Source organism: Myotis daubentonii, chromosome 15 (genome assembly GCF_963259705.1).
Source record: "Myotis daubentonii chromosome 15, mMyoDau2.1, whole genome shotgun sequence".
In the NCBI taxonomy this organism is placed as follows: Eukaryota; Metazoa; Chordata; class Mammalia; order Chiroptera; family Vespertilionidae; genus Myotis; species Myotis daubentonii.
This window is the reverse complement of record NC_081854.1, coordinates 46895742-46921823: the sequence shown is the minus strand read 5'-3', so window position 1 is coordinate 46921823 and position 26082 is coordinate 46895742. Positions and strand designations below refer to the sequence as shown.

Below are 26082 nucleotides of genomic sequence, written 5' to 3'. Positions count from 1 at the left end.
GGGGCTGCAGCCTCCTCGGAAGGGTCCTTTCGCACACGCACAACCCGTGCCCTCACGCTCAGGCCATTCCCTTCGAGGGCCGGTTAGGAAGGGCACAGCGGGGCCTTCTATATCCTGGCACTGTGAGGACCACCTGGGCCCGGGCCGCAGCCTGTCTTCCACAGGAGGCCACGGACCGGCCCCCGGGGCAGGGCTGAGGGGGGACCCGAACACGAACACGCAGGGAGCCACAGTCTTTACCCTCAAGTCGCCGGGCTCTGGGCTTCCACTCTTTATCCCTTGCTGCCTGCTACCACGACGGCAGCCCGTTCCCACCAACCCATTCCCACCAACAGGACAAGAATCACTTCCGTGGGGCGGGACTTCCGGCAGCCCCACCCCCAGGAGGAATCGCTCCCCAGGGGCAGGTGTTAGCGGGCTGTGGATTGACGTCTTTAAGTGGTGGAGAAGTCACAACTTGACGGGTAACTCCTCCAGTCTCCCGGCCCGGAAATGCTTCCTTTGCTCAGAGGGGCGTTCACCCCAGAGTTAGCTGTAAAGACTCCCTGATGGAAGAGGCCGTCACCCATCGTGGAGTATGGCCGGGAGGGGCCACGGGCGCCGGCACGTGGGGCGCCGGCACGTGGGGCGCCGGCACGTGGGGCGCCGGCACGTGGGGCGCCGGCACGTGGGGCGCCGGCACGTGGGGCGCCGGCACGTGGGGCGCCGGCACGTGGGGCGCCGGCACGTGGGGCGCCGGCACGTGGGGCGCCGGCACGTGGGGCGCCGGCACGTGGGGCGCCGGCACGTGGGGCGCCGGCACGGTGTAGGAAGTCGGGCCCTTATTCCTCCCAACCTTCCCTCCGAGGTGCATTCTGTCCTTGTTTTCTGTTAAAACTAATACGTCTGAAATATTTGCTTTTATATTAATTTTAATAGGGATGGTGCTAAGATGTCCAAAGCTAAAATCTGCACATGTATTAAATTCATTATTTAAGACTGTAAGAAAAAAAGTACTTAAAGCTATTTCTAATGAAACACGATTTCTGTAAGTAACTTTGAAACAGCAAGCTGAAAATCACGAATCAATTATAAATGGGTAGCTCTTATTCTCTGGGAAACATGACTGCTTCCTTCACACAGTATCCCCGCCCCCGCCCCCCACAACCCCCCAAACATGACCACATTATTACAAATGAGAAAATGTTTATTAAGCAAACAATTTAAGTTTTCCCTTAGCAGAATTTTACAGATTAGAGCACAACCCAAAGGCAATTACAGTCTCAATTATTAACACACTACATAGGATACTTATTCTACAACTGAAAAGTTGCTGAAGTTTGTGACATGCCACTATAAATGTAAGTATTATTAAAAATTACAAATTGTTTGGTGATTATTTTTATAACTTCTTGAGCAGCAGCTCCTGCAAGGAAAAAGGAAAACAAATCTTTGAAAAAGGTAAGTTTCAAGAATTACATAAAAATATCAATTCTGTAAAGAAAACCTTCCCTTTTTCCAAAAGCAAAGGTGTTTAAAAGCAATCCAAAACAGATGTAATTTACTGTGTCATATCAAAATAAAGGACCATAATTTTTAATAACTATGTTAAAAACTTTTGTTTTATACATTCATAGCTTGGGATATTATGCCACAGTTTTAAAGAATGAAGTATTTTTAATTATGGTGTTTAGAAACATTAGCAAGATATATTAAGTAAAAAAACATCAAAATAGTAGTATAGTTGATTGCATTTTAAACGATACATATAGGCAGAAAAGATTCTCTAAGGACTCCCTTCTGCTTTACTTTTACAATAAAAAGGGAATAAAGGTGTATTTGTTCTAATACATTTGTAATTTGGAAAGAATCTCTATTAAATACTGCTGTAACTACTCATGCAGTTACATGACAACAGAAGAACAAAACAAAACACAACAAAACAACAGAACAAACAAAAAAATTACTAAGAAAGAAATTCTTCATCTTTTATAACCTGAAGCTTGATCTTTCACAAACACTCATTAATTCAGTGCAATGTGAGACTCGACTCTGTACCAGACGCTGTTCTGGGCACCAGGAATATGGTAGGAACTGAAGACAAAATCAGTGCCCGCGGCCCTTCCCTTCCAGCAGTGAGGGAGAGACCATTTGCAAATGAGTGAAACAGCCTCTCAGATGGCCTTAGTGCGAAGGAGAAACAGCAGGAAGAAGGTGTGAGTGCAAGAGGAGGGCCTCAGCTTTAAATCGGAGGAGGGTCTCACAGGGAAGAAATTGAAAACAAAGACCTGGACAAAGTGAAGGAATATAAAAGCGTTGTGCCAGCTACTATTCAACATCCTGCTTCACTGACCTCCCTCGGTAAAACAGTTAAGAAAACGAAACTGTCCGGGCCAGTGTTGCTCAGTGGATAGAGCTTTGGCCTGTGGACTAAAAAGTCCCAGGTTTGATTCTAGTCAAGGGCATGTGCCCAGGTTGTGGGCTCCATCCCCAGTGTGTGTGTGTGGGGGGGGGGGGGGAAGTATGGGGGATTGGAGGCAGCCAATCAATGATTCTCTTTCATCATTGATGTTTCTAGCTCTCCCTCTCTGAAATCAATAAAAACATTAAAAAAAAACACACAACTTCATAACTGTACTATATAACAACTGATGCCTGTCTTCTCATCTTCGGAACTCACCCCCTAAGAACGCAGCAATGGTGTGTGGCTCAGCAGCTCCGTATCGGCAACTATAGGAAAGAAAGGAGACATGAACTTCGACTAGCTTAGGACAGGCACAAGTATTATTTCTTAATATGGTTTAAGAAATACTCACAATTCGTGGACATAATCATCTTTCACCATTACAGATAGTCCATATTCCTGAAGGAAGCCTGTGAGACAAGACTTCAACTTTCCTATATCTTCTTCAACTTGATAGTTAGATACCCCTAAAAATATACACGCAAATTAATTTTCATTGAAATAAATATGTGATTCAAAATGAATGGCTACCTCTTTTATTTACTCCAGTTTCTAGTCAAAAAAGTAAGGTGTGAAAATGAAGAACAAAAATAACAATGTATGAGACCAATATTTGCAAATATCACAAACCTGTAATAATCAAACCATCAAGCCGAAACCGGTTTGGCTCAGTGGATAGAGCCTCGGCCTGCGGACTGGAAGGTCCCAGGTTCGATTCCGGTCAAGGGCATGTACCTGGGTTGCAGGCACATCCCCAGTAGGAGATGTGCAGGAGGCAGCTGATCGATGTTTCTCTCTCATCGATGTTTCTAACTCTCTATCTCTCTCCCTTCCTCTCTGTAAAAAATCAATAAAATATATTTAAAAAAAAAAAAATCAAACCATCAAAAACTATTAAAATTTGAGTTTGATATGTCTGCTTTGTTCACTGCTCCATATCCAGTACCTGGAAGAGTGTCTGGCACACAGTTGGTGCTCAATACTTTGATAGAAGAATTGAATGAATGAGGAAGTGATGTCCTATTTATACCCTTTATAAAAATTATGGTGTTTATTATTCATTTCCAAGAGATTAAATGACACAGAGGACATAAAACTATAACAACAGGTAACACTGAGCATTAACAAATGCTGGTTACTGCTATAAGTACCATATGTATACTGTTTAATCCTCACAATCACCTTATTAAGTAGGTACTATTATTCTCATTTTATAGATGAAAAAACTGAGACACATTAAGTTATCTGCCTGAGTTACTTAGCTCATAAATAGCAAAACAGATACAAGCCCAGACAGTTGTTAATAATTAAACTATAATATCTCCAAAGGTAAGCTACTAATTGTTATTACTGCTGGAAGTTAAAATATAATTGCCATAACCTCCACGTATTAAAAAAAAATCAGTATTTTTTAACTACTATGGTTTAAAAATGATCACCACTACTCTTCCTCATAATAGCAATACCTACCCTTTAGTGAGCACTTACAAGGTGCGAGGCAGTGTGTAAAGTGATTTCATACATCATATATGTTACCCTATCAGTCTAATAGAGTGGATACTATTATTGCCATTTCATAAATATGAGACCTGAGACGTAGAGGGAAATAGTGACTCATCCAAGGTCAAGAGAGAGTGACAGAGCTTGGATCTGAACCTAGGTTCAAAGCCTATGCTCTATGTGGTTGCTACTCTCCCAAGGTGGCTCCCCAATGTATCCCCCCTTTATGCCCTCATGCAGCCCCCTTCTACTCAATCTAAGCTGGCCCTGGGAAGCAAACAGAACACAACGTAAGTGATGCTGTGATTTCTAAGACTAAGTCATAAAAAGCCTCGTACCTTCCATCTGGGTCTTCTGGAATGTTAATTCTGGGAAAGCCAGACACTATGTAAGAAGTCTACTCTAGAAATGCCGTGCTACAAGAAAACCCTAGCTAGCTATGTGGTGACAGATGCCTGACAAGCCCCCAGCAGTTCCAGTTATCCTGACTAAAGTGCCAACATCTGAGCAAAAATGACTTCTCGGATGTCCAATTCAGTCAACCCTTCAGAATGACTCCAGTTCCAGGCATCATGCAAGATCCTTGCTCCTCATTGAGATATGCCTAACTGAGCCCAGCCAATTCACAAAGTCGTCATATAATAATTTATTGTTTTAAACTACTAAGTTTTGAGATAGTTTGTTATTCAATAGATAATAAAAATATTCTAATCAAATAATACAAATAAAGCAATACATATAGTGTTTATTCTTTTCTTTCTTCTGATAAGCTAGCTCGTTACTACTATGACTCAGTAGACATATGACATCAATTGGGGCAACAGGTTTTATGATATACCTAGAATGCACTGCTATGCAATAATCCTGCATAATTAAACTTACCTTAATGAAAATTTTCTGGGCAACTGAAAATCTTTGAAATTATGCCAATTCCCTAATCATTATATTTACAGATAACAAAAAATAGATATTAAGCAAAGAAATCTCTACATCTTCAGAGCTCTGAGTTCAGGAGTCACTGGCATACTTCTTGTGACTTTCCATTTCCACTAAATTAAACTCATGTGACTCTTAGAGGTAAACTGTGAAAAACGACAGAAAAATGTTTTCTTCTATATGCATTCAACCAACATTCCCTTGTAATGGTTTAGAACCAAACACTATTTGCAAATAGTTACACTTACAAAACAAATGGTAGTTCCTCATTAAGATGTGATGTAAACTGTTTGCAATGTAAAAATCAAGGACCAATTGTAAACACCCAAGAACACTTTAAGATTTAAGTCAAGTGTCTACTTAAGATTTTATTATATTTGATAATTCGATTGCTATTCTTACCTGGGTATCTACCATGTTGTTTATGAAATCTATCCACAGCCCGTAACATTAAGTATAATACTATCTCATTATCTGGACTGTCCATGCTGGAAACTGAAAGGGAAAGAATTCAATATAATTTGAGTAATTCATGACATAAAAACAATGAAGGATGGACCTTACTATATACTCAGATTTTAGGTCTCAAGGCAATTTTACCACAAAATTTTAATCTTTTGTGACAATAAAATAGTGATAAATAATAGTAAAATAAAGGGATACACAGTAATAAAACCCAGGTGTCTTAGTCTATTAACTAGTCACCATAATCTCTACTAAAGTAGTAACATGCTGACTTTAGCTCTATTTATCACACAACTTAGTAACCTACCTAAATACAATTTATTTATGTATTAAGTTTTACATTGTGAAATTATGACTACTTGGATAGGTTTATAGAATTAAATTTAGAGTATAAATATTTCCATTATTTATATTATCACCATATACTCAATATTATTATACATAAAATATTAATCTCTTTAAAGTTAAAATTAAAGCTGTGGTACATTTATACAATGGAATACTACTCAGCTGTAAAAAAAGAAGGAAACTTTACTCTTTGAGACAGCATGGATGGACCTGAAGAGCATTATACTAAGTGAAATAAGCCAGTGAGAGAAAGACAAGTACCGTATGATTTCACGCATAGGTGGAATCTAATGAACTAACAAGCAAAATAGAGAAAGACGCATAGAGAGCAGGCTGACAGCTGTGTGTGTATGTGTGTGTGTGTGTGTGTGTGTGTGTGTGGTGTGTGTGTGTGTGTGTGTGTGTGTGAGGGAATTGAGCAAAAAAGAAAAGAAGAAAAAAAAGAGAAAGAACTCATGAACACAGACAACAATGTGGTGATTGCCAGGGAGAGGGAGAGCGAGGGGAGGTGAATGAGGATATAGGTGTGATAAATGGGGAGGGACAGAGATTTGACTTGGGGTGGTGAAGACACAAATGATGTACGGTAGAACTGTGTAACTGAAACCTGTAAATTTTGTTAACCAGTGTCACCCCCATAAATTCAATTTTTAAAGGAAGGATGGAAAAAAATAAAATTAATAACCTAGCATCAAAAGATTATTATACTTACTAATTTCATCCCTATTAACTGTATCCAAGCCATATTCTTCAGCTAAGGATCGACATCTTACCACTCGAAGAAATGCAGAATTGCTACCTGAACACAGGAAAGACATTATAAAGGTAACTGAGACACATGAATATTCCAAATCACAGATCTCTTTAAGAACAGGAAATTGTGTTTATACCCTTCAGACATAGCAACGTGAAGAAATGTCTCCTGTTCGACTCTAATGGTTAGCAGGGAAGGCACTAGAACATGAGTCATCCTAAATTCATGTCCTTGGGACTACAACCAGTTCAGCACTGAGTAAGTACATGACGGCACCTCTCTGAGCCTCACAAAGGGGATAATATTATTTAGCTTTGAAAGTTGTGGATTAAAAGTACCTAGCACAATGCCTGACAGGGCTTAATGAACAGTAGTTGTTATCATTATTATGGATAAGTAGTCCGAAAGGAAAGTGTTATATATATTGTGCTTTTGGTACATGTAAGGTTTTAACAAAACAAAAATATTATATTATGGAAATTTTCAAACATATCCCAAAATAGAGGGAACAGAATAAACTCTCAAATATGCAACATCCAGCTTTTAATCTGGTATCATATGACTTAGTAGAACAAACACTATATGCCGAAACAAGGTGCAAGATTAGTAATGGAACAAAACATTAAAACTAACCCTAAACAAACACTGTGAAAGAGTGATGAAATGGAGAAGTTTGATAAATATATTTTAGGATTGAAGAGCATGCAAAATGTAGACTTTATCTTCAGAAAGCATGTAAACAAGATTGGATTATTCTTAAACTAGGTCTTAAATTAAAAAGAAATGCTTCAGAGAACAGTGGCATGAGATGGCTAGGCAAGCAGGCAGAGGCCTGATCATGCAAGGCCTTGTAGGTTGAAGGAAGGTGATCCGCTTTCATTGTAGGTCTGGCAGAAAATGGTATGGTCTAATTGCCTATTTAAGAGATCTTTCTGACTGCTCGTTGGAAAATGGGTTGGATAGAGGCAAGAGTGGAAGGGGTATCATTTCAAACTGCACTGGAAAAGGCAAAATGGTGTAGAGACAATAAAAATATTAGTGGCTTCCATGGGTTAGGGGGAAAGGAAGCAATGAATAGGCTGAGAACAGGAAATTTTAGGATGGTGAAACTATATGACACTATAATGGTGGGTGCATGTCCTTACACGTTTGTCAAAACCCCAGAAGGTACAACACCTGTTTGTGAGCCCTAACGTAAAGTGTGGACTTTGGTGATGAGGTGTCCATGTCAGTTCATCGACTGTAACCAATGGGCCATGCTGGGGGGAGGTGTTCATAATGGGGAATGGTGTGAATGTGTTGGGTCTGGGGGTACACAGGATATCTCTGTACTTAGCACTCAACATTGCTATGATCTTAAAATTGCTCTTAAAAATAAAGTTCAGCCCTAGCCAGTATAGCTCAGTGGATAGATCGTTGGCCTGCGGCCTGAAGGGTCCCGGGTTCGATTCCAGTCAAGGGCACATGCCTGGGTTGTGGACTCAATCCCCAGTGGGGGGCATGCAGGAGGCAGCCAATCAGTGATTCTCTCTCGTAGTTGATGTTTCTGTTTCTCTCTCTCTCTCTCTCTCTCTCTCTCTCTCTCTCTCTCTCTCTCCTCCCCTTCCCTCTGAAACCAATAAAAAAATATATTTTAAAAAAAAGTAGGTTTACAGTTATTCATATGGAAAATAATACAATAATAAGTAATAATACAAGAATAAACTGTTTCTCGTACTCACAACTGTAAACCTACTTAAAAAAAATAAAGTTCATTAATTTAACATTAAAAAAAAAAGAAATGCTTCAGGTCTACTGAGGAGTTATCAAAAACACCTGGAGCCTAACCATCTGAAACCAGGTGGTAAAATTCTTAATTCTATTACAGTCACTAAACACAGACCAAACTGAGTAGTTAAACCAATACTCTCCATGTACATATAACTCGACTTCATACTCAAAGCCTTCAGATAAAACTTTCCCAAATTACTTAAAATCAATAAGGTGAAAATAATTCGGTATTAATGACAATTTTCAAATAACTGACCTTCATGTCTTTTTCGCATTGCCATAGATAGATATGTTCTAGCTCTGATCCAGTCTTAAAATAACCTCCATTTATTATTACATTATAACAATAAAAAACCTTACCCAATAATATTTATGAGATTATGAGAAATTTTTAATTTCAACTATTTCAAATTCCTGGGAACACTCTTTATGGCACATTTTTATGAAACAAAATAAGGAAATTAATTCAAGGGGACTTACAGAATAATTTTAATTCTTTCTCTGAAATGGACTCTGGTGCCTGTAAAGAGACAATGCAGATTTTGCTCCAGAATAAAAGAGAGGTTAGCAGAGGGTACAGCACAAAGATGGTCACTGTGGGATGGGAAGGTTTCTCCAAGTGCTGGGAGAGCACTGGAAAAACACATTTTTTCCTTAAAAGTCTTTCTCACGAGGCAGGCAAGTGAGAGATCCCTCCTAAGAAGCACAGGGCCAGTGCCATGCCCTCCATCTCTAAACCTTTTCTGGCTGAAGTTATGGGATCAGGTTTACATGGGGCTGTGCTGTCCATCAAAGGCACAGTGTGCCCAGCAGCTTACCCGGCCTACAGACTGCAGCAATTTGGCAACATGATTACCCACAGCGGCAGCATCTTTCTTTGCTTTTTCACGGTAACTGGGAAAAAGAAAAAAAAGCTATTATTAACAAATTTTAAAATCAGCAAATTGTAAATATCACCAGGAAGCAAACAAAACATTGTTTTCCTTTTCATGAAAAAAGACTGGTCTGGGACATATGAAATGTGAAAATGCCATGGAAACGCTGCCAGCAGCACCTGTTAGTGGTTGGGGATCTTCCCAGGGTTGGTGATGGACACTTGGAATCCAATAATCCCAGGTTCTCTCTGTAACTAACCGCACCCAACTTAAAAACTGCCCTCCATCATCCATGATCCATGCTTCTCTGACAAAATCTGCAACACATGTTACTAAAGAACATGATTTTTCTCCTTGAAGTCAAGTCCAAGGAAAGTTAAATACTTCAAAACTGTCCACCTGCAATGTAAAATTTTAAAGTCTATTTACATTTTCACCCTCTGAAGATAAGTGTTAAGCTAACTCCCTCCAATGTGAAGTCATACTTCTTTCTATCCTCAATTGACTTTTCCCAAGTTTTAAGTAGTTGAACTTTTAGGCTAAGACAACAAAGATTTGTAAACAACGACTGAGATGAAGAGTGCAATCTGTTAAGGAACAGAGATCTTTTCTGTGTGACATTATTTGGCCCTTGAGGAAACCAAGCCAGTGGCCTGGGCTTCATCTGCACCAAGTCCAAACTACATAAGGGTAATACCCATTGAGAACCATCCTTTTGTCAGTCTACCTGGGTTCAGGCTAGTGATACCTGGATAGCAGTTGTCTATCTATAGAAACGAACTCTTTAAATTATGAAACATTACTAATAAAAAATTCATCCAAACTCAAGACTTCCAGGTTTTAAGTTACAAATAAAAGATAGTATAGGGCCTAGTTAAAAGTATGGAGATGGATTTCATGGGTTCAAATCCTAGTTCTGCTATTTACCAGCTGTCTGACCCTGAATAAATTACCTTTTCTAGGCCTCAGTTTCCTCATCTATAAAACTGGGACAAAACGGTAACTCTCTCTAATGTTGTGAATATTAAATTAGTTAATACAAATTAGTTAATACATAGGACAGCTCATAGCACAGAATTAAGTGCTCAAATGTTACATTTTATTATGAAATACATAAGAAAAATATTTGTCTCCTGGGGGGGGGGGGTATGAGAACTCTGCACTTTCTACTCAATTTTGCTGTGAACCTAAATCTATTCTAAAAAATAAAATCTATTTTTTTAAAAATCTGCCCTCTAAGTTCTTCAGCTTATTTTTAAAGCAATTAGATTATAACAGCTTTCCATTTTATTTCTGATAGGCTAGTAAAATATTCTCATCTCTAATATAAACAAATTTTTCTGTTACATAGTTTGAAAACAGTGACTTACACATTTTGCAATTTTATGTATTTGCCCGAATCTGCAATCATGTCAGGAATTGTGCCTCGGACAGGTAAATTTCCTTGACCCTCTTTAGCCACAAATTCCTTTAAGGCGCGAGCTAAAATCCAAAATGATGGAGTCTAAAAAAGTAAAATAAAAAATTATTATGTGGCATTTGAATCTGACCCAAAGCTTAAGGTGGCACTATTTTTACTTTTTGTTGTTGTTACCTGTTTGGTGATATTTATGCAGCGATCATCATTAAATATATCTTCAATGCTGCTTGGGATCTACCAAAGAAACATGAAACATTTACTTATACTAAGAATCTGCCCACCTTTATTTTCACTGTTTCTCTGAATAAGTTCTTTGAATTCTTAAACTGTAATCAAATACATACTTCTGATTTTCTTACATTTTTATTTAGAATGAGTACCAGATGGAAGTTTGATGACGAAAAAGAGAATGGAAGAAAGTCACATCCTGCCCATTGTTGTTAGCATTAAAGACTGGCCTGTTCTTTTCCATCATAAATGGAATAAAGAAGGAGCCAAGTAAATCTTTTAATATATTTACAATTTAAAATATAACAAAGATTATAGACATTAATGTCAAGCTGGAGTTGTAGTCCCTCATATTTTTTTCCTTCTTGTCAAAAATTTGCAGCCCTTTCACTCTAGCAACTATTGAAAGAGACAACCCTCCGACAAAAACTAGAAAAAAGACTTTTAACGCTAGCAAGAGCATCATACATTAATAAAGACTTTAGAAATTATAGGCTTTGATTCTGCTGTGGAAAAAAATGTCTTACTGGTAACCTCTGACTGGTTTCTCTGCTTTCACTCCCAGTCCTCTACTATCTCTTCTCACAAGAGCCAGATAATTTTTTAGATATGAATCTGATCACTCCACTCCCTTGCTCAAAACACTTCAATGGCCTGCAAGGATATTATGATCTGGCCCTTTCTGCCTTTCCAAACTCAATCCCTCTCACTACTCCCCCCTTGTTCACTTCACTCCAATCATCCTGGCAGTCTAACTGCTTGAACGAATACTGAGCTTCATCCCACTTCCGGGCCTTTGTTTGCACATGTGGTTCCGCAGCCTAAAAGTTCTACCAGATCTCCGCATGTCACTTCACGCAGGCTCTGCTTAAACACATCTCTTTGAGTCTCCTTGGCCCCTTTGGACCCCAGACCTCTGTCCTCCCCATCATGCTCTAGCTCTGTTCTGTTCTAATTATGTTCATAGTACCTGGTGCATTTATCTCTTTGCTTAGTTCATTATCCCCCAGTCATGAAAACCTTGGTGTGTTTTTAAATTGGTGTAAATTTTACATTAAGTGAAATGAACAACTCTTAAATGTACAATCCAATGCATTTTGATAACTATACATATATTTTTAACCATCACCCCAATTAAGACACAGAACATTTTTATCATCCCCAAAAACTGATGCACAAAGCACACACTTTTACTCACTCAGAAACACTACTTCTTTGTCTCCAAAAATTTTATGAGAGCTTAAGTGCTTTTCTAACTTAAAAGGCAGCATTTGTTGCTGTTTTAAATTATAAGAAAATTCTAACTTAAACTCCCAGTTGTGTTATTCCAAAGTTCCCTCAAAACCTCACTTGCCAGGCTTCAACAACAAAAGGGCACCTAAAATGAGTTATCCTCCAAGTAATTTTTAAGGTGTCAATGTCATTTAAAAACATTTCCTTTATATCCTAAAAATTACTGTCAAAAGCAAATGCAGCTCTAGCCAGTTTGGCTCAGTGGATAGAGTGTCAGCCTGCAGACCAAAGGGTCCCAGGTTCAATTCCTGTCTAGGGCATGTAATTAGATTGCAGGTTCCTCCCCAGCCCGGCCCTGGTCAGGGCATGTGCAGGAGGCAACCAATCGATGTGTTTCTCTCACATCAATGTTTCTGTCTTTCCCTCTCTCTTCTACTCTCCCTAAAAATCAATAGAAAAATATTCTCGGGTGAGGATTAACAAAAACAAAACAAAAATTCCGTCTTTCCCTCTCTCTTCCACTTTCTTGAAATATCAATGGAAAAATATCCTCCGGTAAGGATTAAAATATGATAAAATAAAATAATAAAAGTGAAAAAAATCTCAAGGTAAAAAAAAAATCTAATGCAGGGTAAAATTTAACTTTTCAGGCAACACTGTTTTGGACCAGCAAAGTTATCACCTTCAGTGTATAATTCCTACACCCAAACGATTACTATTCACAAATCATGTACTTCAAATAATTGATTTATATAAATCATATCACTATTATATACTGAAGCACTCATGTCCATTTAACTAGGACAATATAGAATATTATTAAAACAAGAGTCTATCTGTATTATAGATACTAATTTCTAACCAACTATATACAATTTAGGAAATATTAACTTAAATCTAAAATCAACTATTTTATCATAAGGACTTCAGAAAACACCTTTCTAAATGAATCCCTCAGCAACTCTTTTAATACCTGAGTTGTATTTAGTGCTGTGTTCACATTTTTAATAGCTTCTTCAAAATTCTCTTCATCTTCCGGAGCCCCATTTTCATTCTTTAAAATTCCTATTAAAATAGAATTTGGTTAACAAACAACCTTTTTCTTCTTTCTCTTTCTCTCTCCCCAACATTATGGAAATAACTTTGTCAGGTTCTGAAGGGAGGATCAGATATTTTGAAACTTAAGAATAAATATGGCCAAAACCGGTTTGGCTTGGTGGATAGAGCGTCAGCCTGCGGACCGAAGGGTCCCAGGTTCGATTCCAGTCGAGGGCATGTACCTGGGTTGCGGGCACATTCCCAGTGGGAGATGTGCAGGAGGCAGCTGATTGATGTTTCTCTCTCATTGATGTTTCTAACTCTCTATCTCTCTCCCTTCCTCTCTGTAAAAAATCAATAAAATATATATATTTTTTTAAAAAGAATAAATATGGTTTATCACCAGTCATTCCTAAAACTGTACAAGGAATGGCTCCCTAATCTTCTCCCAAAGCAAAATAAAATATGAACTAATGATGGCATCATTTGACAAAGGTGTTGACAGAAATCCAATAAACATTAGCTTTAAGCAATTTGCTTTTCAAACCTTATGTAACATTTAGTCACATTCCATATTACCTTGTCTAATCAAATCTCTGAACTCTTCTTTTTCTTTATACGTTTTAGGTATTCGTCCATTTGTCTAAATCAGTTAAAAAAATTAAAAACTTAGTTATAAAAACTCAAAATATAGAAATTGAGAGTCCAGTTTCCCTATTCTCCCATCCACATGAGATTTCATCAGTAAATACGCACCCCAGTGAAATCAGAGGCTAACCTGATAGAAACAGAAACTGTGGGTCATTTCTCTACATTCATTCCCCACTGCCAGTTTCAGAATGACATTCATTCAAATTTCATTTAGTAAGTAAAAATATCAGTATTGAAACAGGAACTGCTAGATCTAAACTGAAAAGCACCCACCTACCCTAAGCCAAGCAAGGAAAGAAAATTAATCTCCCACCCGCTCTAATGAAATCCTTTATAATAAATTGAAAACACAGTCACATAAGGAATTTCTTTTTTTTTAAAAAGGACATACTTCACTATACCACTGTGCTAAATATTTAGCTATGATCACAATCCATGGAGTGTGGCTATGGTCCTAAAATTGAGAGAGAGAAAAAATATCAGTTAACATTAATTAGTTAATATTTATTCCTCACTATCATTTTCAATAAACTCAACAATATTTATGATCATTCCCCAGTATACATGAAATAATGAATGAAAGAAAATGAACTGGGTTAATAAAAATTGCTTCACAAAACTTTTTTAGAAGCAGTGACCAATTTCATCCTAATATGGCAGGTATGTACTATGATTGTCCCCATTTCGCCATCAAAAGACAGTTTCAGAGACTGCCACCCAAAAATAAAGCTTAAATATCTTCATTTCAGATACCAATCCTAGACTACAGGAAGATTGTTTCTGGGTTTTCTGATGAACCCAACACCTGCATTTTAATTAATAAGTAGGTAGAAAAAAATACATATACTCCTTAAGTTATATGGTGTGTTATAAATATTATTATTTTCATACCAAAATATGCAGCTGCCTTGGTAATTCGCAAACACTAAAAATAAGCTTCAAGTGGAGTCAATTTCAACACCCACTCACCCCAAATTCAAACTATTTTAAAAAGCGCATCTATTTGTTTAGGAAAGGGCTATGAAGAGGAATATATTAATGTCCAATTACTTGATCTAGGTGTTAATTACATAGATATGTTCAGTTAATGTACTTTTCTTCAATAAAAAAGTTTTTTAAATTTTGGAGAAAAAAGATTTATTTAAAACAAATTAAGTACAATGTTGTTACTATGTAATCTGGATGACAGGACCATGGAGGTTTATAGTATTTTCTCACATTGGTGTATTCAAAAATGTTTTAAGTCTATCTATAAAATGGAAGGTCAGCCCGGTTGGTGTAGCTCAGTAGTTAAGCGTAGACATATGAACCGGGTGGTCACGGTTTAATTCCCAGTCAGGGCACATGCCCAGGTTGTGGGCTCAATCCCTAATAGGGATTGTGTAGGAGGCAGCCGATCTGTGATTCTATCTCTCTCACCCTCTCCCTTGCTTTCTCTGAAATCAATATGTTTACTTTTTTTTTTTTCCAGAGGAAGGAAGAGGGAGAGAGAGATAGAAACATCGATGAGAGAGAATCGCTGATTGGCTCCCTCCTGCATGCCCCACACTGGGGATCAAGCCTGCAATCCAGGCAAATGTCCTGATCAGGAATCAAACCGTGACCTCCTAGATCAGTGATGGCGAACCTATGACACGTGTGTCACAGGTGACACGCAAACTCATTTTTTTGGTTGATTTTTCTTTGTTAAATGGCATTTAAATATATAAAATAAATATCAAAAATATAAATCTTTGTTTTACTATCATTGCAAATATCAAAACATTTCTATATGTGACACAGCACCAGAGTTAAGTTAGGGTTTTTCAAAATGTGGACACGCCGAGCTCAAAAGGTTCGCCATCACTGTCCTAGATCATAGGTCAATGCTCAACCACTGAGCCACGCCAGCCAGGCGAAACATACTTTTAATAAATAAATAAATAAATAAATAAATAAATAAATAAATAAATAAATAAATAAATGGTCATACCAACCCTTTTGTCCATATGATGCAAATCGTAAGACTGAAAATGTTCTCTCAGTTCAGGAAAGGGTTTATCCAGTCGTAGATCCTCTAATGCATTATCTGGATGAGATTCTATCACTGTGAAATAAATAATACCAAAAGATAAACTTACTTCTTTAGTAATACTGCTAGCAATACCTTACATTACAAGAATTTGGGAAATCTATTTTTAAATGGGCATAGGGTCTATAGTTTTAAAACGTTTTTTTGTTCATTATTCAGGTAAATTTACATTTACATATACATTTTACTAAAAGCACAAATCGTGACTACAGTTGTAATGAAAGTAAAAACCAAGACTCTCTTTAAACAAAACAAAATGTTATTACAATTGAAAAAGATCAAAACTGGTAAAATTGTGTTCAGATATTACCCAACAACCTAACCTTACTCCTCCTGTCATCTTCAACAAACATCATCACCATCTACCTGAACCTCTTCCCTAGAAACCTGATGGTCATCCCTGACCTTCTTGCTTCCTTGGCCCAACATCAGTCACTCCTCACATCCTGATGTCACTCTGTACACAGCTCTCCACATAGGGGAGTTCAGAAAAGTGTGTCATCCCAGTGAGTCTTTAAAGCTAGGCTCAGTTCTGTTACTTGCTAGCTGTGTGACCTGAGACAAGCAACTTATCTCTCTGTGCCTCAGCATCCTCATCTGTAAAAAGCAGATAATAGTATCTATCTTATAAGATATTAGAAAGATTAAATGAAATAATTCATATAAAGACAGGCACAAAGTTAGCAATGTTAACCTTCATTATCATCTATTCCCACTTCCCTATCCTTATAACATCTGCTCTTAGTGGCTCTCTCTCCCTCTCTCATATAAACCACTGGAAATCTCCTAACAGCAACTCTTGCCTCCAATCTTTGCCTCTTCAAATCCATTCATTCTCTACTCAGCTTCAGCGACCCACTTAAAGTTGTTACTGTCACTCTCCCACTTACAACTCTTAAATGGCCCAACATCAGCTGCCAAAAGCTTATCCTCTCAAGTCACTCTCTCACTGTTAAGCAGATACTAACTACTACTCCGTGCTGATACCAATGCCAATGACTCAGAGCAATGAATTAAAATGTTACCGTCATTTAAGATTAAAATTGGGTATGTAAAGGACTAACATCAGTCTTGAGCTGGTGCAAGCCTGCATATGAATGACTTTGGTTTCTGATAACACTTTTTCTTTGGAACAGTAGTTAGGTAAACGCCTTGTTTTGTGGAATTGTACCTGAACTGGATGAGTACAAGGCCTGTATGAGAATGGAATAAAAGATTGGTGGGGAAAAGGTGGTGTGACTTCTAGGTGTCAGTGTCACCTTGGCTCTCGCCTGTACGTAGCCATACATGCATGCCCTATGTATGTTAAGAGGCAAAAAAAAAAAAGGCTAGATAATTGCACAGCAACTAGGCCTCCTAATAAGATGAAGAAGTTGGACCTACTTATCTCTTGTTTTCTATCCTCCTATAATGTAAGTAAAGGAAATACTAGATTAAAGCCTACATCAGTCACTGATTGACACTTTGAACCTATAAACTGGTTGTGCTGCTACAAATTTACTTTGTAATTTAAAGTTGACAAGTTCTAAAATCATAGCTAAAGCAATGACAAGCAAGCCCCATACGTGCAACAACTTTACCTGGATGTTCTTTTATAATGATCCTCATATACCCAACTAGTCCATATGTCCTACAGATCAAAAGAGGGACTTGGGAATTCCAGAGGACATCTGCTAAACGTAGTAATGTACTGTAAAGGAAGGCACAACAAGTAAGAATATAAGCAAATGGATATATAACAAAACACCTTAAAACAAAGTACTTTTGTTACTAAGTTATAAATGCAAAAATATACCTATTGCATTATAAGCAGGTCAAGAATATACTGAAAAACAAGCATTTCTACAAGGTTGCAGTTTCAAAGAAAGCTTATCTTTTGGACTAGAGCAGCGGTTCTCAACCTGTGGGTCGCGACCCCTTTGGCGGTCGAACGACCCTCTCACAGGGGTTGCCTAAGACCATCCTGCATATCAGATATTTACATGACGATTCATAACAGTAGCAACATTACAGTTATGAAGTAGCAACGAAAATAATTTTATGGTTGGGTCACAACATGAGGAACTGTATTTAAAGGGCCAGAAGGTTGAGAACCACTAGACTAGAGGGCTATGAAAGACTCAACTTTTGTATTAGGGAAAATGTTATTAAAAGACAATTCCTAAATATTTCCATAAAAAAAGAGGAAAACATTTGTAAAATGTATGATTCCTGCATATACCTCAAAGTACTCCCTATAATTACTTCTAACTAGTTCTTTTTCCCACTTAAAATAACCAATGTTCAATTTAACGGCTCTAAATATATATCCTTTGAAGTTTCACATCCAGTATCTTTCTTTCCTATTTTTTGATGCTAGAGATCCGTAAGTGCTTCCAATTAAAGGTTTCCATAGAGTTTAGGGATTTTTAAAAGCCATACTCTACAGAAAAAACAAAACTATGCAAATCTAATTAAGACATTCAATTAAAAATAAATTAACATAAAAATTTACCTTTCAGGAAGTTGAGTTGCAACCACAATGGTAAACCTACAGAAAAATGAAGGATCATTGTCTAGAAGGTTTTCTGGACTCTAAATGGGACAAGGGGGAAAAAATCCAACAAGTTCACAACCATATTAAACATGGCAGAAACAGTTAAGCTATTTAAAATAAATAAGGCAACATGCTAGACTCCAATGTTAACTTCAACTCTCAACTAAATAGCATACAAAAATTCAAATTTCTAAATTCCTAGTGTTTTGAATTATTAAAAAATAAAATTTCTGCACAGAAATAATAATGTATATACATATATACCTCTTCCACAAAACTCCCAGAGACATCATTATTTAATTCTTGTAAGAATTCCATGGTAGCTTGAGCTCGGTTCTTTTTGAAAAGAAAGCATTTGACTTGAATTAGAAAAAAATTGGTTAAAATGTAACCCTTCAATTAACAGATAAAGCAAACAAAATATAAAATTACACCAAATTTCATGCACAGATGACAACTCTGCTTTTCATAGTGTTTAAACTGAGACTCAACCACAATATTCCTTAGAAAGAACTCATTATTCAGAGTTCTTAAGTGAATAGTTTATTTGCATCCTAGTTTTCTGATTATGCAAATGACCAGAAAACCCTGAGCACCAGGCAGGAATATTCTAGATCAATTTACAATACTGTACAAGAGTTCAATCATTAAAAAAAGTCATTTCCACTTAGAATATTGTACTAAGTTGATTAATATGACTTTGTAAGATTTTTAATATGAAATACAAAAAGAAAAGATATTCTGGCTCTTAGTTAAAAATACTCTTTCCTCTGGACATTAACATCAATCAAGATTTAGCATTAATACAGGATACAGTATAAAAAAGATATACTACTTCTACATTCTTAAACTACAAAGCTTATAAAATTTACAAGATCAAAAAAATGAGCTAATTTAACTTCTTTCTCAGAGAAATATAAGCTCTTTTAAAGTCAAAAACTTTTTCAAGAAACCAAAATACAGTAGCATCATTAAATGCTTAAACTCAACTATATTCTGTAACAAATTAATTGTTTACCTTGCCAATACTGCTTCTTTGAAGGAAAAAACTGAAAAAGACCCAAAAAATAAAATTAAGGGCTTCTTTGATTATATAAAGGGAAGGTTATTTGTAATACCAGGTACATTTCATTCATATTGTAAAACAAACTATATTTTGATTACAGTTTGTAACAGCCTTCCTGGGGGAAGAAAACTGGATGAAACTTGTAATCAAAGACAAGCTAATAAATCAATGTTCCCCAAAGTGTGCAGCACAAAATAAGAATTTCATGAGATGCTCTGAGAGGAAAGAGAGTTCTCTGGCTTTAAAAAGTTTAGGAATCACCAGAGGTTATATTTCCCTCTTGGAAATTCATAACATACACAACACACATGATATTGAAGTCTTATATTAAAGAAATGTTTAATTTCATTTGCCCATGGAATCCCTTTGCCCATTTAGCAGTTATTAACATTCCCCAGAGCCATGCTCCACAGGCCACACGTGGGAAATGCTGTATCCAACTGTTTGCTTTTGCAGGAAACTATCACAGATCTATTCAGGCTTCTTCCCACACATACCCTTGTCATATCCCAGGGCCCAGATCTGAGGCTTCTAATCAGTCAGTCAGGGTGCTATGTTATAGCACAAGCTCAGTGGCTCCATAAGAAAAAGAAGCCTTAGCCCTAACCGGTTTGGCTCAGTGGATAGAACATCGGCCTGCGGACTGAAGTGTCCCAGGTTTGATTCTGGTCAAGGGCCTGTACCTTGGTTGCGGGCACATCCCCAGTGGGGGATGTACAGGAAGCAGCTAATCCATGTTTCTCTCTCATCGATGTTTCTAACTCTCTATCCCTCTCCCTTCCTCTCTGTTAAAAAATCAATAAAATATATTTTTAAAAAAGAAAAGAAAGAAAAAGAAGCCTTATTCTTATTATATCCTGCTCTAAGCAACCAAGTAAACAAAGGTAATAGGACCTTTTCTTTACAGACACCAATAAAAGGGTTGTGTTTGTATCAAAGTTCAATATGAGCCAAATTCTGATTTTCCTTGTATTTATTCATTGCTGCTGTATACTGACAAATATGAAAGATCCCAGACTCCAAGTCCCTGAAAAGGCGAGTCTGAAATGCTCTGAACATCTAAATATGATTAGCTTTGAAGAATGACATAAAGGCCATCTTTACAACAGCATTTTTATGGAGACAGTGTAGTGGAGAGAGATATATACCTGGACTAAGCTTAGAAGACACTGCAAGTAAAAGGTAGATTTTATTATTCTTATAATTCAAATATACAATTATTGTTAACTAGGGGCCCGGTGCACGACATTCGTGCACTGGGTGTGTGTGTGTGGGGGGGAGTGTCCCTCAGCCCAGCCTGCCCCCTCTCACATACTGGGAGCCCTCAGGCGTTGACCCCCATCACCCTCCAATCGCAGGATCGGCCCCTTGCCCAGGCCTGATGCCTCTGGCCTAGGCGTCCGGCCCGGGCAGCGGGGACCCGCAGCTGCAGCGGCCCCGCGATCATGGGCTTCGCTTTTGGCCCAGGCAAGGGACCCCTAGCTCCTGGGACTGCCAGCTTCGACCGTGCCCAGCTCCCATCGCTGGCTCCACCCCTACTTCCTGCTATCACTGGCCAGGGCGGAAAAGGCACCTGATTCTCCGATCATGGCTGGGGGGCAGGGCAAAGGGTTTCCGATCACTGTCAGTGGCAGGGGGCTTCTTCCTGCTTTCCCTTTCGCCTCCCTGCATTGTGCCTACATATGCAAATTAACCGCCATCTTGTTGGCAGTTAACTGCCAATCTTAGTTGGCAGTTAATTTGCATATAGCCCTGATTAGCCAATGAAAAGGGTAGCTCGTACGCCAATTACCATTTTTCTCTTTTATTAGTGTTGATTATATACTAACATCCAGGAATCCATGCAAGGACTTAGGAAATGTCCAGACTCCACAATTAAAAAAATAATGACTACTCCTTTGCATTAATAACAGCAATAAAGATAGTAATGATGGATGTATTTTATTAAAGGCCTATTGGCCAGACACTGTGCTTGCATTTGAGCTATATTAATTCCCTTCATCCTCGCCATAATCCAAAACAGGGATTATTGTCCACTGAGTCAAGTCACCCTGATTGAGGTGAAGCTGGGACTTAGGCCTCACTCTCCTGTGACAATACACTGCCTTCCCTAACATGCAAATATTTGAAAAGAATAAAGCATACTTATTTCCAGCATCTTCTCCGCTGACCTGATTTCCATCAATAATTGTAAATGAACCAATACCTGGGAGACAAAGAGAATCAGTCAATAATATATATTTCTAGTTAAAACCTTAAAGAAGTAAATTTACAACCACAAAACTACATTACCTGGAAGTATCAAGTTTTTAAGAATTTCAGTTCCTGTGGCTGTTGCATTTATTAGGCAAACATGAGCAGATTCTAAAGCCTCTTGCCCATGATCACCCCACAACCTACAAAACAAGATACAAATTCAACATTTAAAAGCATTTCATAAAAATACAACTTTATTGCCCTAGCTGGTTTGACTTAAAGGAGTCCCAGGTTCAATTCCAGTCAAGGGCACATGCCCTGGTTGCAGGCTCAATCCCCAGTGAGGGGCGTGCAGGAGGCAGCAGATCAATGATTCTCATCACTGATATTTCTCTCTCTTCCTCTCTGAAATTAATAAAAATACCTTTTTTAAAAAATACAACTTTCTTATTTGAATGATCTTTATTTTTTTTTTAATATATTTTATTGATTTTTTACAGAGAGGAAGGGAGAGAGATAGAGAGTTAGAAACATCGATGAGAGAGAAACATCGATCAGCCGCCTCCTGCACATCTCCTACTGGGGATGTGCCCGCAACCCAGGTACATGCCCCCGACCGGAATCGAACCTGGGACCTTTCAGTCCGCAGGCCGACGCTCTATCCACAGAGCCAAACCGGTTTTGGCTGAATGATCTTTAAAGTGTTCCTGCATAGAATAACAGATGTGATAACCATGGCAAATATGTAAAACAGGAACAACAGGAGGTGTTATGGGGATTATATAGCTGTGTAACCTAAGACTAAGATTGATGCCGTGTGCCGTAACCGGTTTGGCTCAGCGGATAGAGCGTCGGCCTGTGGACTGAGGGGTCCCAGGTTCGATTCCGGTCAGGGGCATGTGCCTTGGTTGTGGGCACATCCCCAGTAGGAGGTATGCAGGAGGCAGCTGATCAATGTTTCTCTCTCATCAGTGTTTCTAACTCTCTATCTCTCTCCCTTCCTCTCTGTAAAAAATCAATAAAATATATTTATAAAAAAAAAAAAGATTGATGCCGTGCATGGTTAGATGGGAGGGGAGGGGGTCAAATCAAAACTAGACACTTGGGCCCTAACCGGCTTGGCTCAGTGGATAGAGCGTCGACCTGTGGACTGAAAGGTCCCAGGTTCGATTCCAACTAAGGGCATGTACGTTGGGAGCACATCCCCAGTAGGAGGTGTGCAGGAGGCAGCTGATCAATGTTTCTCTCTCATCGATGTTTCCAACTCTCTATCCCTCTCCCTTCCTCTCTGTGAAAAATCAATAAAATATATATATTTTTTAAAAACCCAAAAAACTAGACACTTGGTCTTTCAGCTTCCTGTCCATTACTCAGTTCAAGCCAGATAACTTACAGAACGCAAAGTCTTTAAAAATACACATTAACATTAAAGAAGTACCTTAGGCCCTAACTGGTTTGGCTCAGTGGATAGAGCGTTGGCCTGCAGACTGAAGGGTCCCAGGTTCGATTCCGGTCAAGGCATGTACCTTGCTTGCGGGCACATCCCCAGCGGGAGGCAGCTGATCGATGTTTCTCTCTCAATGATGTTTCTAACTCTCTATCCCTCTCACTTCCTCTCTGTAAAAAATAAATAAAAATATATTAAAAAAAAAAAAGAAGTGCCTTAGACTTAAAATTGATTCTGTTCTCTATTTCATTTCTCCTTAAGTTACATAGTTACGGTATAATTAAGATCTTGACACTTGATATAAGACTTGTGATGTCTATAAGAGTGAGAAAAGCTTTATCAAGAAAACTGAATTATTATTCGCCGAAACCGGTTTGGCTCAGTGGATAGAGCGTCGGCCTGCGGACTGAAAGGTCCCAGGTTCGATTCCGGTCAAGGGCATGTACCTGGGTTGCGGGCACATCCCCAGTGGGGAGTGTGCAGGAGGCAGCTGGTCGATGTTTCTCTCTCATCGATGTTTCTAACTCTCTATCTCTCTCCCTTCCTCTCTGTAAAAAATCAATAAAATATATTTTTAAAAAAAAAAGAAAGAAAACTGAATTATTATCATCTGAAAAGCCTCACATTGACTTCTGTAGTACTTTAAAATATAATACCCAATGAACATTCTAATAGCATGATTAATAAATTAAAAAATTAAGCATTAACAAAGATGTACTAAAGCCAGGGCCGGTTTGGCTTGGTGGATAGAGCGTCAGCCTGCGGACTGAAAGGTCCCGGGTTCGATTCCGGTCAAGGGCATGTACCTGGGTTGCGGGCGCATCCCCAGTAGGAGATGTGCAGGAGGCAGCTGATCGATGTTTCTCTCTCACCGATGTTTCTAGCTCTCTATCTCTCTCCCTTCCTCTCTGTAAAAAATCAATAAAATATATTTAAAAAAAAAAAAAAAAAAAAAAGATGTACTAAAGATTAGAAATATATGTTAAAATGATTCACACAGGCATATCCTTAAGAGGACAAGGTACATGAGCACACATGTATCATGGCATCTGAGCCAACCTGATTTTCACCCAGAAAACTCACTAGTTTATCTTTTCTTGTCACTCTAAGAAGTATAAGGAGAGCCCAAACCATTAGAAAAATTCCATAGCCTGGAGGACGGATAGACTTTAATGTGCCTTCTTTGTCATTTGATCTAAAGCAGATTATCTTATCCTGTAGCCAGTATGTCCTGCAGCATGTGTCACAACTACAACTGCCTTATTTGGTTTTTTATTTGCTGACTATCCATCGTTCCATTCCACTCTAAGCTCCATAAGGGCCCAGATCACTCCCTGTATCTACCACTGTAGTCCCAATGCCTGGCACAATGTCCTGTCCAGGGTTAGTGATCACTGGACAGTTATCAAGTGAAAGGAGGAAAAACCTGGGAGAACCAGAAGGGCTGGAAACATCAGGTTTTCCTATGAAAGTAGGGCACACAGAGGACACCTGACATACTTGGTTGATGGATGCTTGGGTAGTTGGAGAGTGAGCCTAAGAGATCACTGGTGCATCTCTAGATAACATGTTTCAAGAAAGGGCCCAAACAAGAAATCAATCCTCTCTGCTCTGGTTGGCCTAAGAAAGCAGGGCCTTGTTGAGTGCTGGCTGGCTGTACATCTTTGTTCTAACTGCTCCCCTCCGACGTTTCAACATAATAACTAGTTCTTATTATGAAAAGTGAAGTTTGATCCTTCCATGGACTGAACTCAGCAAAAACTCTTTTGTTCCAGTTACTTAGTAACCAAAAATACAATCTCAGCTCTGTCAGGGATGGCTATATCTGCATTCAAAACACAAGCAACTCCAAGAATTTGCAAGAGAGCATGAGCTGGTTACAAGGGCTCTGCCACCTTGCTTCTTTCCCCAGAGGGATGTGACTGAGTACCAGCTTTGAAAAGGTGAGAAGGGCCTGAGTTTACACCCTGGCTCAAACACAGAGCTAGTCATCTAACTTCTCCAAGACTCAGTTTCCCCATCAATAAAGCAGAGAATTGTCTGCCGTCAAGGCTGCTCTCAGAATTAGCTGAGTGCCTAAAGCCCGAAGACAGCACTCAGTTGTAGTCAGTTGTAGGTGCAAATGGCCTTAGGGACCTCCTGTAACTTCTGGCGTGCAGGCTCCAGAAAGAAGGGGAGCCAAGCGTTTGGTCCTTTCATTGCCTTAACACACCGAAGATGCTCAATAAATAAGGAAGGGGGAGGGTAAAGAGAAAAAGCAAAGGAGAGGAAATAGCCAAGGGCCTGCCTGATGGCCCAGACCTGCAGTGTCCATGAAGGGGGCCATTAGCCACATGTGGCTACTGAGCACTAGGCATGAGGCCTGTCAGAATGGAGATGTGCTATGTAGTGTAAGACGCCGATTTCGAGGTCAATATATAAGAAAATGTAAATACTGGTTACCTATTGAAATGATATTTTGAATATATTGGGTTAAACTGTATTATTAAAGTTGACTTTACCTGTTTCTTTTTCACGTGGCTACCAGAAAATGCATAATGACACACCCGGCTCACAGGAGACTCGCATTGTATTTCTACTGGACAGCGCTGGCTTAGAACAATACCTAAACCTCTGGACCGCGTCGGCGCGGGGATGGGGAGTCGCGATCCCCCCCATTCTGCAAAACTCGGGAGCCTGAGCGCAACGAGGCGGGGCCGACGGCCGCCCCGGTGACAAAGGCTGCGCCGTGGGGACCGCGCACCTCCAACAACACACTGCTCGGAGGGCGGGCGCGCCCCGCGGGCAGGAGGTCGGCCCTGCAGGAGCACCCCCGGCCCCAGGCTGGAGGCCCGAGCGCCGGCTCCCGAGCCCTGCAGGGGCGGGCCCGGCGGGAGGCCTGAGAGGCCCGGCCGCGCAGTTCGCTCGCTCGCTTAGGCCCGGCACGGACGCAGAGGGTTCACTGGCCCGCCCGCCCGACGCGGTGAGCCCCGGCTAACCTCAGCTGCCGGTCATACTTCTGCTCCTTGAGCAGCTTCCCCGGATGCGCCATGGCCGCGGCGGCGCGCGAAGAGCCGGCGCCCTGCAGAGTACCGCCACCTCCGCCGCCCGCGCGCAGGCGCACTA

The 26082-nt window shown here is 39.3% G+C and overlaps 1 protein-coding gene across 1 annotated transcript; it reads right to left on the bottom strand.

The window, feature by feature from the left end:
• Positions 1-1165: 1165 nt before the first annotated feature.
• Positions 1166-26082, bottom strand: NAE1 (NEDD8 activating enzyme E1 subunit 1). Its single transcript, XM_059667841.1, has 20 exons — positions 25956-26082; positions 21627-21730; positions 21480-21540; positions 19287-19317; positions 18533-18604; positions 18227-18306; positions 17313-17422; positions 15638-15747; positions 14053-14115; positions 13590-13653; positions 12946-13037; positions 10686-10745; positions 10462-10595; positions 9035-9110; positions 8697-8736; positions 6405-6491; positions 5282-5374; positions 2796-2910; positions 2660-2709; positions 1166-1405 (listed from the first exon to the last, which is right to left on the bottom strand). Exons 1-20 carry the CDS (start codon positions 26006-26008, stop codon positions 1296-1298), a joined length of 1605 nt encoding a protein of 534 aa, XP_059523824.1. The 5' UTR covers positions 26009-26082; the 3' UTR covers positions 1166-1295.

What these genes read in the sequence shown, in the direction of transcription:
- NAE1 (XM_059667841.1), bottom strand. Translation starts at nt 26,008, where the DNA reads ATGGCGCATCCGGGGAAGCTGCTCAAGGAGCAGAAGTATGACCGGCAG. An exon ending in TAAAAACTTGATACTTCCAG is followed by an intron (nt 21,541 to 21,626) that starts GTAATGTAGTTT and finishes TTTGTCTCCCAG; the next exon opens with GTATTGGTTCATTTACAATT. An exon ending in GATGATTATGTCCACGAATT is followed by an intron (nt 2,710 to 2,795) that starts GTGAGTATTTCT and finishes TCTTTCCTATAG; the next exon opens with TTGCCGATACGGAGCTGCTG.